The 17,835-nt window shown below is 44.9% G+C and overlaps 1 protein-coding gene across 6 annotated transcripts in view; it reads right to left on the bottom strand.

Moving 5' to 3' along the window:
• AUTS2 (activator of transcription and developmental regulator AUTS2) overlaps positions 1 to 17,835 on the bottom strand; it is a 793,107-nt gene that overhangs the window by 25,571 nt on the left and 749,701 nt on the right. For 5 of the 6 annotated variants that reach the window (XM_075113524.1, XM_075113526.1, XM_075113527.1 and 2 more), the window contains 2 exons: positions 2,416 to 2,893; positions 567 to 820 (listed from right to left, as the gene is read on the bottom strand). In XM_075113524.1, the coding sequence (XP_074969625.1) occupies positions 567 to 820; positions 2,416 to 2,893 (732 nt within the window). The remainder of the gene's footprint in view (positions 1 to 566; positions 821 to 2,415; positions 2,894 to 17,835) is intronic. The other variant, XM_075113525.1, reaches the window with a different exon arrangement.

Below are 17,835 nucleotides of genomic sequence, written 5' to 3'. Positions count from 1 at the left end.
CGCCCTCCATTTTCTTCCCCCAGATCCCCCTCAGTGCCCCGGGAGGAACAGACATGTTACATCTCCCCAGTTGAAGTATAAAAGAGACAATTTTCCCCACTGATAAAAATCTCTACAACTTTCCCTCTGCCCCTGAACCCTGCACGTACACGAGCCCAGGACCTCTGCATGCGTGGCCACTGGAGGCCTTCCCTCTGGCCAGGGAAGCCACGCTGAGCACAGACCACAACGGCAGCAAAGACGTTTGCTATGGGGTCACAGAGTCTGCGTGGGCACCTTATGAACTCTAGTGTGTTTTTACCACAGGGACAAAAAAAAACTGACATGGAAAAAAGCACAGCCTTCCAAAAATACTAATTCCCAGGGCAGAAAAAAAAAGTCATTGGGTACATCTAGGTGTTTTTTGGCTTTGTTATCACTCCAAGTCGTTGAGCGATGAGTACAGCCTCTACCCAACCAACAGCCATCATCGAACGGACCAAGAAGAATTATTCTGACTAAAACCGGAGGACTGTCTTCCTACGCTGCACTAGACGTGCTCGAGCCGTGATCCGTCTGTCTCTTACCTGAGTAAGTACTGCCAGCTGGGTGTCCTGGAACCTGCAGTGTCCCTGACGTCAATGGAGGTGGAGGAGGCAAAGCCGTAGGAGGGGCAAACATATTGGGGTGATGTGGGTGTGCGGGGGGCTGGAGGGTGGGCGTGAAGGTATGCAGCGGGCTGTGGCTGGGTAAAGAGAGGGGGAACGGTGAGGCTGAGGGATGGTGAGATATGTGTGGAGGAGGGGCCTGAGTCTTGGCAGGAGTGCTGCTTCTGCTGCTGCTGTTAATGAAAAGAAAAGCAATTAAGTATTGCACGGAAGAGAGAAAAGCTCCAAACGTACACATACACAACCCCACCAAGCTACGCACGACTCACGTTAAACGTATTACTAATCCAAGTTACGTATTACAAATGAAGTTTCTCTTTTACTTCTCTAGCCATACCGCTGTGATACTCCTTTCTCCAACCATCTGCTGCATCTTTTCTAGCAGCTTTTACTTCCCGTGCTTTCTCCACTCCAAAACCCGAGACATACCCTCCCTCTCCGTAGGAGGCTGGTATTCTGTCCTCCAACAACAGGAATGGCACGTGAAGGAGCAATCAGCCCTGTGCACTCATTACTTAATTATCAGGTCCTTTCTACATCACTGCTTCTGACTCACGTTTTCAGGTAAATGAAGCTCAAAATCAGTGATCACTGCATTAATAAAAGTTTAGGTTTTTTGCTATGACTTAGAAGATGACAGAATGCAGAAAATGTGAAACAAAGTTGAGAAGGCAACAAGATATATGCTTGTTGTACAGTTAATGCCTCTCTCTACGCCCACAATATAAAGAGATAAGACGAGTCAGCAAAATAAATATTTGCAATTAGACTGGTTGCAATTTTTTCAGGTGTCATTTCCTACTAATGGGTATTTAAAACATATTCATGTAGTGGTTAATTCTACTTGTCATTATTTCAAGTAATGACATGCTTCTGCTGGGGTGACTTTTAAAGACAAGCAATGCCAGCTTGGTTAAAAATAAAACGAAGTCTTAAACACCTCCCAGTCTTCAGTCAAACCATGAAGCAACCATAATGCTGGCTCGCCAGGTCTTGGAGGATACCATCTGCCTACTGGAAGCTCAGATTTGGGGAAGGATGACCTAGTACTGACAGCGTCAGCTTAGAGTAGGGGAAACCTGAGGTCTCTGACTCAGAGAGACATCACGGGTTCCTGTGAACATACTGTTTAATCTCTCATTCACCTTTATTATCCCCTGTAAAGGGTGAGGTTTATCTCACCGTGGCCAGGTGAAGAAAAAAACACTGAAGACTGCAAGGTGTCAGCAGTGCAGGAAAAAAATTAAGCTTTAAAGTTGTTGGTGCAAGCCTGTTTGTGCTAGGCTGTCAGCAGGGCCAACCAGCTGTAAAACACTTCTTGCTCTAGGGCACGTCAGTAGTTGGAGAAAGCAGATGATGTTTACAGGGACGGGAGGGTAAAAGAAACCCCCTTTCCGAGAGCGGCCCAACCTGCAAGAATTGGGATTTTCTCCCCCCGGTCTACGTTGCACAAAATTCCCTCCAAAAACCTGAGCACTCAATGACAGGCAGGAGAAGTAAAAGCAAATTAACTAAGTGCTCGAGAATACCTAGCATTTAAGGGAACACTAGATCAGAGATAAAGCGATCCTGGCTCAGGTGAGGGAAGGAGTTAAGGTTAAATGCACAAAGTCCCCTTTATTTCCCAGTGACGGGACGGGGCATGCAGTCACTTTTCTCCTCTAGCTAATTCATCTCCACTTCCTCCAGGCACTGTAAGGCATCGCCACCAGGCAGCAAGTCGGCAAAGACACGGGGCTTCAGCGCGTACGCGTTTCCTTTCGCCTACCTTAAGCTGTTGAGGCTTAAACTGCTGCTGTTATAGGCAGAGAGTGGCTGCGAGAGGCTCTGAGAGGCCGGATGGGGCTGCACCGGAGGGAGGCTGGGATGGGCCGGCTGCACCGGCGACTGCGGCCGGGGCGGGTGCTGGACGGGCGGCTGCGGCGCGGGCGGGCGGGCGGCTTCCTCTGGGGCTGGTGGCAGCTGGGCGGCTTGCGGCGGGGGCGGCTGGGCAGGAGCCTCCGGCCGCGGGGCGAGCGCAGGGCTGGGGCAGCGCGCCTCAGGCGGCGGCTCCAGCTGGGGCTGCGCCAAAGGCTGTGTCACCTGAGGACAAGGGTCTTTAGGCACCACAGGCTCAAGTACGGGGTCTTTACTGCTGTCCTGGCTCTTCTCTTGACTCCTTTCTAATCCTGATATTTTCGGGACAGCTGGGCCCCTAGCACCAGGGTCGTCATTTTCAGCTAGCGTACTGACTCCTAACTCTTTATCTGCAACAACAAAAGAAAGAGATAAAACATTAAGCGGGCGACAACATGGGCAAAACCAAACTAACTGCTGTGCTGGAGCTGCGCTCCGGGCAGTCACATTTTGTTCTCATCACGGACCGTGCCAACGTGAAACCACACCAGACCCAAAGCCATGGCCAGCAGCATCCCTAACCCTCAAGTCCTTCTCCTAATGCTTCTTTTCCTATTTTATCATAAGGAGAAAGTTTCTGGTGTGTTCATTAACATATGAAAAAGCAAGTCCACAAAAGATGAGCTGAATGCAGTGGTTCAAGTGCTCTAAGAACCTCCCCAAAAATCCCCACCTCCCAGAAGGGCTGTGCCTTGCTTCGCTCTCTCTCTGTAGCACCATATACACTGGGGTCTCCATACTTGCCTCCTGGGTCTTGTCTCCTACGGATGCATTTCCCAACCTTCCCGTGCACCATGCTAGTGGTTAATTGACTTTTAAAAAAATCAGATTTGCACAACAATTGCACGACTCCAAGATTTGGGGCCATAAAACAGCGCTGCTAAGTCTGTGAGCATAGGGAATATCATCTGTATGTGTATTTGGCACAATCACTCCCTGAATGACCACATAAAACCCACTAAAATTATCTACTCCATCCCGTAAGCACAAATTGCCGCAGTGCGAGGGGCAGAGCTGTGTGGGAAGCCAGGCTCCTCTGCGTGCTCTGCTTGGAGAACTGCTTGTTTTCTAGGCACATCCCTTTATCCCTAATTACTATTATATGTTTACTATAACACCTCTATTGCCTGGGCTGCCAAATGAACAGCAAAAAAAGGTTAAGGGAAATGACATATTTTTGCCTTGATTTTTCTTTCAGTGACATTAATTTTGGACAACCCTTTTCAGAAGGACGGCCAAAGAAGTTGAGAGGGTAACATGATTCGTCCTGACTACGTGCTCTTTAGAGAGTCGGACGACACATTGTGCATGCGAACGTGTGCACCCGCCTCTCGCCTTCCTTCTCCGCTAACTCTCCTCAAAATAAACCACCTGGCAGAGAAAAGAGTCCTACCTTAGCACTGCTATTTTCTGTTAATGTTACTCTATCATCACTCCCTTACTGACCCACTGCGGGAACAAATGCAACGTGAGCTCTGTGCCTTGATTACACGAGGTCCAAACGTTAAAACACATATTAGTGGGCACCCAGGGTTTTTTGCTTTGGCTGGTCATGGAATGACTTAGTTTTGTTTCCCAGCTCTTTAATAATAAGGAATATTATTATAATTTTAACATTTCCTACAGTGGAGTTTTGCTTACTGGGGCTCTATAGCAACTTCCCATTTGAATCGCTCCCCAAAAGTTCTGCCAATGAATATTTGATGCACGGCACCCCTTCGAACCGACCTGGGGGAGTGCTGCTGACCCAAGACTGGCAAAGGCAATGCCTGCAGCCGGGCAGGCGGCGGGAAGCAGGAGCACCATTTAGGGCAGTACTGCCCAGCAACTCCAAAAGGTTGGACCTGACCCGTAGGCAATTACAGAAACAAAGCATAAGGGAAAGACTTAAATGGGCTTGGGACAAGCTTGTCATTAAAAAAGTAAGCAGGGTTCTAAGTAATCTTAAGACAGGAAAACTTTACTCGTTCTTCTACCAATTTTAAGGGGTAAAATGGATAAATGCATAATAAAAGAATATAGGTTCAAAGAAATTTGTTGACAGCTACATCATTCAATCCCTGAAGTAAGGGAGTGCAAACAAAGATGATGGGGGGTGTACTCTGCCACAGCGCGGGCACATGCAACCGTGTTTGCCAACCTTGGCATCACTAGAGCTGCCAGAGGCGGCCTGGCAGACATGTGTCAAAAACATATCACCACTTGGGCTTAATTTTATGCAGGGATCCCAAAACACATCAGACCCCCCTATTACCGAGTGTGTTACAGGCCCTGTGCAATGGCGAGCAGCCTGGTAAAGTGGAGTTCAGATTGTTTTAAAAGTCTGTGGAGAGGAGATGGGGCAAGAACCTTCTGGGGGCAAAAGGGAGGTAAAAAGAAGAGGGAGAAAGAAAGAGGGAGAAAGGGGAGGGAAGCAGACAGACTTATTTGAGGAGGATGTCCTTTAATCACTTCTGGAGTATGCAATCTGTAACAGGCAGAGAGGCTCCTCCACGAATTTGGATCAGAAGGCTACGGGGGCAACAGCGGGACTCCAGAGGTACAAAAATAATTACTCTGCTGTATGCCCAAGGTCTATCTCATTGCAATTAAACTGCAGGTTATAAATAAGGAAAAATCCATTTGCATTAATTCTTTGGATCAATCATGTTTGATCAAACATTATTAAAAGTTAGAGTGTGATCACCACATGTGTTAAGACAGGCCCCAAGGAGGACAGAAATGAGCAACAGTTTGTTCATGAATAGGTGGATCTACATTCCTAGTCCTTACAGGAGTAAGAGGCATGACATTTTGGTTATTTGACAGAAAGGCATAATAATTAGGGCTTTGAGGGCTTAGCCTTGTCGTTAGAAACTCCCTACAAGATGAATACACAGTAGGTGGTCTGAAAATCCTGCAGAGGTGAGAGTTGCAAATCTGTGGGGAACACCTTGCACTCGGTGCATTCATTAAATCTTTTCATTTGATATTTTTAGTGTCTCTTGTGTGTGTAACATTTATTCAGCACAGCTCTCTGCTGGGGAGTTTGTTCCTCACGCAGTCGTTCCTCCTCCCCTGGAGAAAAGGGCTACGAATCCTAGTGTCTCCTGGGTATTTTTTGCTGCTGCTTACATCTTCATTAGACAGCCCCTGAAGTACCATTCCTGCTAGTTCGCAGCTTAGAAGATGCCGTATTTAGTAAGATAATGTTATTCCAAATGTCAAACACTGAACGTGTGCACAGTTTCTCCCTCTCTCTGTCTTCCACCATTGCCCCTACGCTATCCCCAAAACGGTTTCAGACGTCCAGGAGTCCCTCGAACCCCTGTGTGCCTGGTACACACATCTCTGCAAGGCTGATAATTATGATAAATAAATTAGAAAGAATTATTTGGCCCACAGTATCTATTTAAGGAGTTGAAATCCTACATCAGTGATGAATGCTATCACTTATATGTTTCATAAGGAGGGCTCAAGTCTTTATCAATAGCACTTCAAGGTCATACATACAAGATTACTCTTTTTCTACTGGTACATCTTTGCACGTCACATGATTTCTGAATGTTGACTGACTAACTTGGTGTAAAAACTAAGGGGCAAAAAATCCTTCACATCACTATGATACAGACAACCCAACTACACAACCTTCTGAGTCGCAGGACTTCATTTCCATCCAACAGCTAAAGCAGCAAGCAAGCTAACTTGATTTGCTGGCAGCCTCCATAGTCTAGTTTGGATAAAGTAAAATTACTGCATCGGCATTCAGAAGAGCAGTAACTGTGATGTAACTTCTGTGCTGACACATGCTTCCCTTTTTCCACTGGGTTGATATTGCATCCAGCAGCAGTCAGTCTTTTTACCGAAAAAGGAATAAAGCCATAATTCGATGTTCTTTGAGGACTGAGGAGAAACATTGGCTAAGCTTGTCCCATACAGACAGGACATGCAACTTCCATTATCTTCCTTTCCTGTCTTTGCCCTTTGATGTGTCTTAAATCTCAAATTCCTCTATTTTTCACTTAACACACACAATCTGGGGATCTCTCAAGATGCAGGACTCAGTCCCCTCCAAGTAACACAAGTGCAGTTAGCAGTTTGCTGTGTCTGCGTGATTATTACTTGGTTGGCTCAATAACACCAGAGGAGCAGACAAGGCCACACTGGGAAGACCTGTAAGTAAACCAAATGACTGCATGTGAACTAGAGAGACTCTGTAGCTGGGAGTTTACATTATATTTTATACACATTCTGTGAACATACACATATACACATGCACTCTCATGTGTTTGTATACATGTATGTTGCGTGTAATACATATGCATTTATATTTATACCCATATCTGTTATATGTATACACATTGTTAACAGAGAAATACACAGTGCATGCAAACACTTCCATTAAAAGACATGGATTTTTATAATGAACACAAGTTATATGCAGCAGTCAGCTGAAATGCCGTTGCCGCTGTTCCTAATGGGCAAACCAGCAAAAATTTGACCTGAACTCTGTGTTCTGGCTCCTTTGTACCATTTGGGTGATCCAAAAGAGCTAGAGGATGGACAGAGGTGGCCAGTTGAGAACATCACAGCCACAAGATGAAGCCCAACTATTCTTCTGCTGACAAAAAGGCCCTGTTGAAATTCGCCAAATTTGAAATTCCCAAAGATTCACCAATAATGAACGCTCTAATTTTGCCTGGTCAAGTGTCGTCTGCAGGTAGGTTCAACGTGTTTGGTTGCACCAAAGACCACAGGAGCTGCTAAGTGCCAGCACAGGGCATTTCATGACGAGAGCTGGGGCACCACCAACCTGGCCAGGTCCCGAGCGGCAGCCAAGGACGTGTGAACTGGGCATCTCTGACCTGACCTGATGGTACCTGGGGAATGAAACCTCCTTAGACAACGTCCTGCATGATGCTGTCAACTTACAGTGGCCAAAGCTCTTTTCTAAACACAAAATCATCCAACTTTTCCATGTCCAGGTCTGGAACAACTGAGTTTCACAAACAAGGCTACATAATACCCCGTCCCTCCTCCTTCTGTCCACATTAGGATTCAGCCTCTCTACGCCTGGCCTGGGAGTACGCAGGCATCTTAAGAGAGCAATTCAGAATCAACACTGAATTTTCCATTCCCTTGAGAGGGTTTTGAATTAAGCTCAAAGTCCTTACTGCACAAGTAGGAAAATTATAGGAGTTTTCAGTGTTTTGCAGCACCATCTTTGGGATTGAGCATTCAGCCTGCCAAGGAAATCTTTTACAGCATTATTTAATTTAAAAATAGAATTAATTTTCTTTTACGACTTTGATAAGTCTTTTCTTGACAATATTACCTCTGCCTAACTATCTTCTTAATGCAAGATAAAAAATTAGATCTTTCAAAAAATATAAAACTATTTTCTTCAGCTTTAACATGGATAAGTGGGCAGTTGGTGCAAACTGTCACAACCAATACAGACCGTCATAACTTCTCTGAAGTCAGTGGAATGCAGAAAGCGTATACCCCGCTGGCCGCTGGCCCTGGGAGGTATACTTCAACAAGCATTTTACAGGGCTTGAAATAATTAATCAGATTTAAGACCTGATTGTACATTTCATATTGATTAGACATTGGTCAATGAAACATTTGGATAAATAAAGGCAGATGACAGAAACTATTACTGCAAAGGATGGAGGAAGTTGGGTGCACCAGCCAACACGTATCATAAAGGCCCCAGAGCAATTCATCTGTTGTACTGGATACACATGATTTGCTAAAAACAATTTTTCATTTTTAGTACACAGCCATCTTTCATCCTCATTTCCAAGGACACTAACAAAGTATTTGATTATGCAAATTAAAAACATGCATTCGAAAGCATGGTTACTAGCAGCTCTGTCATCTGCTGATACCAATTATTCCACAGTAAGCAGGTATTTAGTACAACTGAATAGCAAGACTTGTGACACACTTTGTACTTAATTATAGAACAGAGAAGAAAATCATTCAGGACAAAAGATTTTGCTACCTCCTGTTAAAAATGTTTATCTTCTGCGTTGAAATGGATTTAATTGTCAACAATAAAGTTGCAGATCAATGAAAAGAAGCACTTAGTGGAATTGCACAAGATGTTGACAATTCTTCAGTCATTGAGCTGCTTCTGGCCTTGATTTGAGAATGCAGAGTCCTCCAATATTTCACATGAAACAATTTATTTCATCCAGCTGTTAAACAGAACATACGCCATAAATGTAACTCCTATATCCTGTACACTGTGAGTATAATATTGAAAGCACTTGATGTTTGATTTTTTTTAAAAGCACCTCTTTACTCAGTAAAAAGGAATGGGATACAGTGTTCTAGAGGAAAGTGAAGTACAGAACATCCAAACATCCCCCTCTCTCAGAAATCATCGCATTTCACTTAATAGGAAATAGATGCATGCAACTGTAACATCCTAATAGACTCCTTGAGAAAGCAACACCATGATAACTCTGTCCTACTTCAACGCACACATGTACGCACACGCACAGCCCAATGGTTATTTCCAGTAGGGAAAACCTCTTGGCTTCCTAACCTTTTCAGTTAGGAAGCAATAAACTACATCATTAGCTATGCAACTCTGAAGTATGCAGTAGCCAGCTACCAGCACCAGGGTGCTCACTGAAGAGGGCTTTTCTCAAACGGGCCAGCAAACTTCCCACGTGGGAAGTAACGCTGACAAAGTCACTGCAGGATATTCTTTAATAATAATGGGTTTGAGCACAAAAAGCTTTAGCTTCCTGTTTCAATTTTGCATTCTAAGTGAAGAAATCCAGGTCTTGGAATCACAATATTTGTAAAGCACACCTGGTTTCAGAGAAACATCGACAACGCCTTATTAAATCAGGCTGAAGGTCTGTGCGTCCTGCCTCTGACTGCAGCCAGTCCAAGATTTTTCCAGATCAGGTGTAAAAACCTTGCAGCCAGCATACGTAAAACAACTGTCCAACCCATGAGATCTCATGCTGAATCTCTGGTAAGATTGGCTTATACCCAAAAACCTGAGATTTTTCTTTCAAAATTTTCTAGAATTGAGATAACATGGCACGGGCTTGATACGTACATAAATCTCAAGTTCCTTCTGAGTATTCTCAAGTTCTTGCCCATAGCAGTAAATTTCTTAGCATGTCCTATGAAAATATTCCTTCCACAAGATTTTAATTTCTCACCTTTTAATTCCAGTTGGTTCTTGCAAGTCTGTGAGAAAGAGACTTCTCTACAAAACATTACTATCACTCATTCCTTTATAAAATTTTTTCCCCTTTTACCTCCTTGATAAGTTTTTCAACTCCTATCTTCCCAGCCTTTCTTCCTACAAGACTTTTCCCACACACCTGATCCCACATTGTTATTTTTTCTGCTATCCCGTTGCACATCTTTGGCTTCTGCAACACGCTCTTTAGGAAGCAGCTGTCCCATACTGCAGAGCCCCCAGTAGCTGCACCAAATTTGTACTGATTTGTACCAAATTTGTACCAAAGCAATTTCATCCTCACCATATTATTCACCACCCGATTCCTCACCCACATCATACATAGTTGTTCCCGGCCTGCAGCTGCAGACATGAGTGAAGGTCTACGTTAAACCATCTCTCGTAACATCCAGCTTCTTGTCTTGACTTGTCTCAGCTACTCCAGAGCCCTGCGGGGTCTACAGGAACCTGCATGTTTTGGTTTAATGTGCATTGCTCCAAGTTTGTCTAAGGTGATTCTCAGTCCCTGTTCTCTCCGCCTGATGAGGCTTCTCTATGGTTTCTAGCAGTTCTCTCCAGCTCCAACTATCACAGGTGTCCTTAGACCATGTGTAACCGCTGCCATGTGCCCTCCTGCCTTTCACATTGACCAACTCAGGACAGAGGACTTGAGACTTCACCTGCCCTTAAACCGATGCCACATGACAAAAATAACCCAATTCTTTGCTTTCTTTTCTTTAGCTACATTTTGCTGGTAACAGGCCATTGCTTCTTGCTTCATAACAACTGAGTTTCCACAGTAGCCCTTTCTTCAGGACCTTCTCAAAGGCCTTTTGCGAGCATAGATCAATTATGGCAATTCGAATGTTTGCTACTTTGACACCTCAAAAAAATTAAATGAGCTTAGTGAGACAACATCCCTCTCTTGAAATCTTCTGAGACCAAATCTCCTAGTGCGACTCTCTAAGTGCTCGTAAAGCACGTTTAGTCCCTCTGCTGATACAACGCTGGTGGTATGTGCATCTCCTTCACCGGAGCTGGGAGAACAGGACCGGCTGCCTGCCCTTATCCCCAAACCTGTCCCCAGTCCACGCAACCCGACAAGCTCAGCTCCAGCACACACGCAGAGGGAGCAAAACCACTGACAGCGGAGACCAAACCTCTGGAGACTCAGGCCAAGACGCAACAGTGCAGCCCTCCGTCTCTCAGAGAGGAGTCAGCACTTGCAAAGGTCTGTCCAGTCCAACATCACTTCGGCTTGGCATCAGAAAGGCGCCTTCCCCTCTCCTCCTTCAGCTATTACACAATACCCAGCGACCTGCCCCGTGGGCAGAGAGGACGTGTGGTGAGAGTGTTTCAAACCTGCTAAGAGTAAATGAGGTGACACTACTGGATACTAACCAATTAAAAGAAGAACACACAGCACAGCTTGATAATTTTCTCCAATTATCAATAGGGATAGGATAACCTTAGCACAAGGTTAACATCATCCCATGGCGAGAGAAATAAAATATATTGGGTTTACCTATCGCCCCCCTTCCTTACCATTGATTTGTCATGGCCACGTAACTGCAATATTCCCTTAAATGCTCGTGACATCAGCTCATCCCGCTCGTATGTGACAGGATTACTTGAATGAGCTTGAACAAAACCAGCTTTCAAAACCAGCTTGAAAAGCATCACCTTGTGAACACTGATCAAATTTAGCATGACAGTTCAGTTTAATATATAAAGGACAAAAGAGATCTGTGTGATATGTTTATACAGAAAAATAACACATTTATTCCCCCTGAGAGGTGTCATACCCATAACTCACCAGACACATACCACCAGTTCCTTCGTGAATTTGTACTTTAGAGCCAAGAATTTTCTATTCTGTTTTTAAAGGCATGATGTCAATCTAAGCACAGAGCTTAAAAACTCCAGTGCCCCTCTTGCTAACTCTAAGATGAAGCTCAGCACAACCGTGACGATATCCACTTTTAATTACAACTATTTTAGCCCATTAGCGTCTACAGGAAAACTTTGCTGAGCTTACACGTCGCAACTCCAGTGATCAGTGCTGCTTCACAGAATTCTCATGCTTGGCATATTTTGATCGTGTTTCCAACACTGCAGAGAACAAGATGGATATTATCCAACTGTCTGCTCCGACATAGTATCGCTTAGGCAGAATTCTTCACATCTGGGTCATATCAGTAACTGTAGACAGGAGATTTCAATGTCCCTGGTCAACAAAGGGTCTCATTGAATATGTCATTTATACTTGTCTTGTAATGTCTGAATTCCTTGTATTGGGCTAGAACACATCCCATGAAATTGTTTTGTTTTAAAAGGAGGGAAAAAGCGGGCCAAATAACTGAATAGGTTCAAATATATAGCTGTAACTTAACTGAAGACCTACCACTCCATTTTCTGTTTCATTGCTTTGAGATGGTAGATACTAAAAGTTTTCTTTCTAGGTAAACATGACCCTGTGTACCACATTCCTCCTGCGTGGGACAGAGCTAGAGGATTTAAAAGATTTTATATGAACTAAAATAGTAAAGAATATAAAATTGAGAAGGAAGCACAATAACGTCAGTGGCTCATTGGCAATTACCAGTTTTGTTCTTACATCATTCTATAGCATTTTGTGAACAAGAATGTGATAGTCCACCAAAGCCTGCATGATAATTCAAATATTGAAAAGTCTCTAGCTTTTTATTACAGCCATTCATAAGGGAGCATCGCTATCGCCTCTGTAATTCAGTGTGGGTAATACGGGCCCTTTCTGGCCCAAAGACCTCATGCTGTCTTCTCTACCTCAGTAAGAGGCTCTGCATCATTACTCTAAAGGGTTTGCTTTGCCTTGACATCTTGTTTTCTTGACCCTGGCTCTCCCAGCCTGCTCCTTACATCTGTGGAAGACTGACTAGTTTGTCCAATTACTTGAACTAAACGAACGCCAGTCGGACTGCAGCCCTCCCCAGTCACCAAAACCACATAAACAAGTGAAATGAAATCTGACTATTTGCCCAAGTCAAATTAATTTCCCGACACGGAGGCAGGGAGATGACGGGAGCCTGGCAGGTCTCAGGGAGATGCTGTTTTGTGCCTGCCAATTCTGCACTGATGCTAAATCGCAATCAGGAAGGCTGTGCTGTCAACCAGATCTGATTTCATAGACCTCAGGACAGTTTGTGACTCTTGGTAGGGTAAATTTTGGTACAGCAAAGGGTCCATTATAGCCTAATTGCCCCACAAAATGTCGCACGTTTTATTCAAATCAGCTGAACTACTCTCACTACTTTTATCCATGACGTTAGGGTTTTTTTTCCTTTTAAACAGATCCAGAAGGCCTCTGTGAGGTAGGATTTTGATAGGACTGTTGACTCATGGAGCACACTGCCTGCCCTCCAGCAGACCTGGAGGAATAGGAGGCTGCAACACAGCCAGCAAACCGGACATCTCCATGCGATCAGGAAAGTCTTTTCCTGAATTCCTCTGGATTATCAGTTTATAAGGTGGAACAAAGGTCTGGCAGCGCTCGTCATCTCAGGGATATCACTTTTACCATTGTACATCCTTGTTCGTATCATTCTGCTAGAAGACTGACTGAAATTTCAGTGAACGCTAGCCATCGCAGTTTGTAGAAAATGGAATCTGGCACTCTACCTTTTTTAAGTTACCAACCTGAAAGCAAAAACACACGCGAAGGTGCAAAGTCAGCATGAAGGCACTTGTGAACTACCTGTTCACTACTGAGGCACTTGTGAGCAGCAGTGCTCACCTTTATTCTAGGCTCACTGATTGACCTGTCCTCAACGAAAACGGCAGAAGAGCACATCAGCTCTGCGTTGTTTATGACAGACTGTCTGAGGAGCAGTCACATAACACATCCTAAAACACACCAGCATGAACGAAAAACCGGGCTTTTACCAGACGTGACTACCCCCACCTTGATGTCAGCTCAGCACCTGGCTTAAAAATCTAAATAAATATCTTCTGTCCCAAAATAAATGGTGAGCAATGAAGATCAGCTTAAAGCCAAATCTGCCCCGTGCATACTGCCATTCTAACTATGATACAGTTTAGTAGCAGGTAGGATACGAGATGAGATGACACGGTCCTACATGCAGAAAAGACATCAACATCGGGGTGTAAAGCCCGAAGCTGAAGACCACCCCATGTTGCAGCGTACTTTTGCAGTGTAAAACACACGGATTTTCTACACAAACGGAAATTGTTAGCCTGCGTATGCTTCCAAATACCAGCTGAAAAATGTCCTATGCTCCTAACTTTTATTTTCATTCACGTTGTGCCTTGCTGAGGCTAATTAGTACCCAGCAACTGGTGCATTCAAAGACTCAAGCCCTACACGCAGGACTTTGCGGTGCTGCCTCCATGTTGCAAAGAACTGTAATTCTAAAAGGATTAAAAGTTTACCAGCACAGCCATGTAAAGTAGAAAATGAATTGTTCACTCTTCTCACCTCTGTTTGGAAATTAGATTACAGGCTCCAAGTGAGCTGAAATACAGAATGAGGCAAATCCATGTGATTAGCTCACAGGTGGCCAGTGAGCCTTTTCTATGCTTCAAAGTCTGGCAGATTCCTATTAGCTGCAATAATAAAAAGAATGTGTACTTATCCTTCGGCCCAAGCACTGCCCTGGGCCAACACGGCTACCTGCTGTGCTAATCCTCAGAACCAATATAATCATCCTCAATTGCTATTTCATAAGTTTGCTCAGCTGTCATTTGGGATATACAGTATGGGCGGCACAGAGCCGTGCTGCCGACTGCACGGCGAGATGACTTCTACACGGGTTCCACTCCTCCATGCCGCCGTAAACAGAGGGAAGGAATTGCAGCGCTCACCCAGGACAGCCCCACGTTGTCAGCAGCTGGTTTCCCAGCCTTAAGAGCAAAGACGCTTTAGACATATAAACAGTTTGCACCATTAATCACCAGAGTTTCCACTAAATAAACACACACTGTTTCCATTTATCTTTTCTCTCCAGAAGGCACCCATGTGAGTGTCAATTCAGCAAAACACATCGCACATTAGATCAGAAAACCGGAGAGCGAGCTATTCCAGGGATGGGCATAGAGGTCACATGCAATGCATAACATCAATGGTCAGCTTAATACGGTATTTGCTTTCTGACTCACACCAGTTGCAGATGCAGTGGGATGATGTGAATGCAGCACTTCCCCATAACGTGCACACATGGAAAGCTCTTCCAACCCTCTCAGCAAGAGGCTGGTTAATATAATGACCCTTGAAGGCTGCTCCCTCTAGCAAACTGATATCCCACCTGGCAGAAATGTGGTAATATTTTTATTATTTCTACACACATCTAATAATCCTCTGAATACTCCTAAGCTCTTTACCTTAACATTATCTTGCATCGGGGAGCTCTACAACTCAATTTACAATTTCCTTTTGTTACTTTTAAATGCGTTAGGCAGGGAAACGAGAAGCCATCTCCCTGTTCCCACACTACAGGTTCGCCAGAATATTTCAAACTAACTTTATCAAACTTATTTTAGACCAAAATTTAAAACCAATGTTGAACAAGTGGGGCTCTGCGTAGGAACAGGGGGAAGCACCCGTGGCAACAGAGGCCATGCTTTGCTTTGCTCCCATAGAAGTCCTTCCAACTCTGCTGCTCACCACAAAGCAAATTCAAGATCCCACAAGCACACAGCATGTCACACCTGTGCTCTTGGCAGATCCAAACGAAGATTCACTCTCACAGTGTTGTCTCCAACAGGTAGGCAGCTCCAGGCATCCACCCTTGGCCACGTCTTCCCACCCTGTGCTCCCCTTCTCTGGCACATGTGGCCATTCCATAAGCCGGTCTGGGGCAGTAATCCAAATTGAATGTAACCTCTCTTAATTTCCTTTTTTCCTAAAACCACCCTTAGCCTGAACCAGCAAAGCTTGCTTTAAATGACATCCCTGCTGAAACACTTGCGGAACTCCCCCCGTCCTCCAGCCCTGTGCAGCAGCACCCACTGCAGTTCCCTAAACTAGCAGCAGCCTCAGTATTAAAGCTCTCGGCCTCCCTCAACTTATGCACATATTTAACTGGATGCAAAGAGAGTCAATTCTTAATCAACCAGCAGTCGTTTATTCGATTTGTGATTTAACACGAGAGAGACACCTGGGCTCACGCGCACCAGCTGGTGCAGCAGCGGCAGCGTGCCCAGGGGCCGGCACGCTCAGGGCGTACCTGTGCGGGGATCCTCACGTCATACCATCAAAGGTGTCGTCGACTTTCCTGCTCGCTGCCGTTACAGCCTCATGCAGCCAGGCTTTCCTCGGTCTGGGTCATCCCCAGCGTCCTACAACCATGGGCGGTGGTAACAACCCTCCCCCAGGTCAGGGCTTTCAACAGCTCTGCGAAGTGCCAGCAACAGCCTGTGTTCCTATCCTTTCCACCAAGGGGAACGAGCAACTCGCCCTCAGACACCTGGCGGCCTGAACTCTGCAGAAGTGCAAGCTAGGAACTTCCACGTTAGCTGAATAACTGGCTCGGAGATACAAGGCAGAAAAACTCCGTTCAACAGAGCCTCCTTCGGCTCGGCGCTCTGCAGAGCCGGCCTGGAATGCAACAGCTGAACGTCTCCCGTCTAGCACAGGTGAACCATCGAGAAAGAAGGTTTTACTATTCAACTTTCATTTTTATCTCAATAGCTGAACAACTCACATTTTATTTTCCCTTCTCTGTTCCTCCTGTTAAAGGCCTTTGATCAGCAAAAACATCCCTCTGAGGGCAGCGTTACAGCATGCACTTAACTTCCAGCACATGCTTAAGCTCACTCAACCATGGATCAGGGTCAGAGTGGAAGCACACGCTCGGGGGTTTTGCAGAGTTGGGGGCGAAGGGGTTCGGTTTCTGCTCTCCCCCCGTTCCTGCCGGCAGCCCAACTCCTCTAGCAGTGCTCAACTCAGGGCTACAGCATTCTGGGTCCCTTTGCCGCCGCCGCGCTCCGGCGGCACCACGCCAACCCCCTGACTTTCGCTCACGGTGCAACCTGTGTATTTTCGTAACACTGCATTGGCAAACTAGCATGTTTCTGTGTGAATTCTAGTAATTTAAAGCTAAATGTTTTAATCTTGGAAATTAACCAAACGCTGAATAGTCTTTTACCAGAAGGAGCTGATTTAGGTAATTAACGCTAGCTAAACAAACAGACATACTGGACAGATTTTTAACCAACTGGGATGTAAATATTTATACTTTTGTGGATAATCTTACAGTCAAATCAGTTCTACAAATACCCACAATAATCCTTTTTTCGCTCTGTGCTATCTGTCTCAGGTAGAAGAGCGTAAATGCTTAGCCGTACAAAGAAAAGGCAGCTTCCCACTTGCAGTTTGGGTACTGTGGTGCTCTACGGATTCAGGACTCGCCACCGCTGACCTCGGTGCAGTCCTGCAGCCTCTAAATCCCCCACATCACAGACCCTGACCCCAAGCTTCCTCCCAGATGAGGCCTTCATTTCCATCTCCTTCTATAATTTCGAAAAGTGGCAAGATAGGTCCTGGCAGAGAGGCAGCAGGAGAAAAAGACATTTCCATAACCGGTTTTGCTTCCACGGAACAGAGGCCCAGCCCCGCAAGCTGGCTGATGGAGACAGGCCTTATCCAAATGTCCTAAAATCCACGGGGCTGCAGATGGCAGTGTCGAACAGAAGGTTCAGTGCCTTACAAAGTAAATTAAGAATAGGCCCATCTGTGGCATGAAATATCCATCTTGGAGTGAGGGGAACCTTTACAAATAACATTTATTTAAGTTTGAGAAAAATACTTTAAAATTAGGAAAAAAACCCCACTTTAAGTCTTATACTATTTTCAATTCTTTTCACAAGGGGAGGTGAAACTAAAAACAAACATTTACTGGGTGTTGGGAGACCAAATGAAGCACATATGATGTTTCAACAGCAGCCCAGCGAAATAATCAATACCTTCCAATTCATGTTATTGACTTTTTCACATCCTTGCAGGCATGAGACTTCAGATGAAAGCATTAGAATCTCCAAATTGTTCAATTTGCTCTAGTTCAGATATTTTACGCTGACATTTTTTATGATGGTGTGGAAGCT

The sequence above is a fragment of the Phalacrocorax aristotelis genome, chromosome 18 (assembly GCF_949628215.1).
Source record: "Phalacrocorax aristotelis chromosome 18, bGulAri2.1, whole genome shotgun sequence".
NCBI lineage: Eukaryota > Metazoa > Chordata > Aves > Suliformes > Phalacrocoracidae > Phalacrocorax > Phalacrocorax aristotelis.
This window is presented reverse-complemented; position numbering and strand designations above follow the sequence as displayed.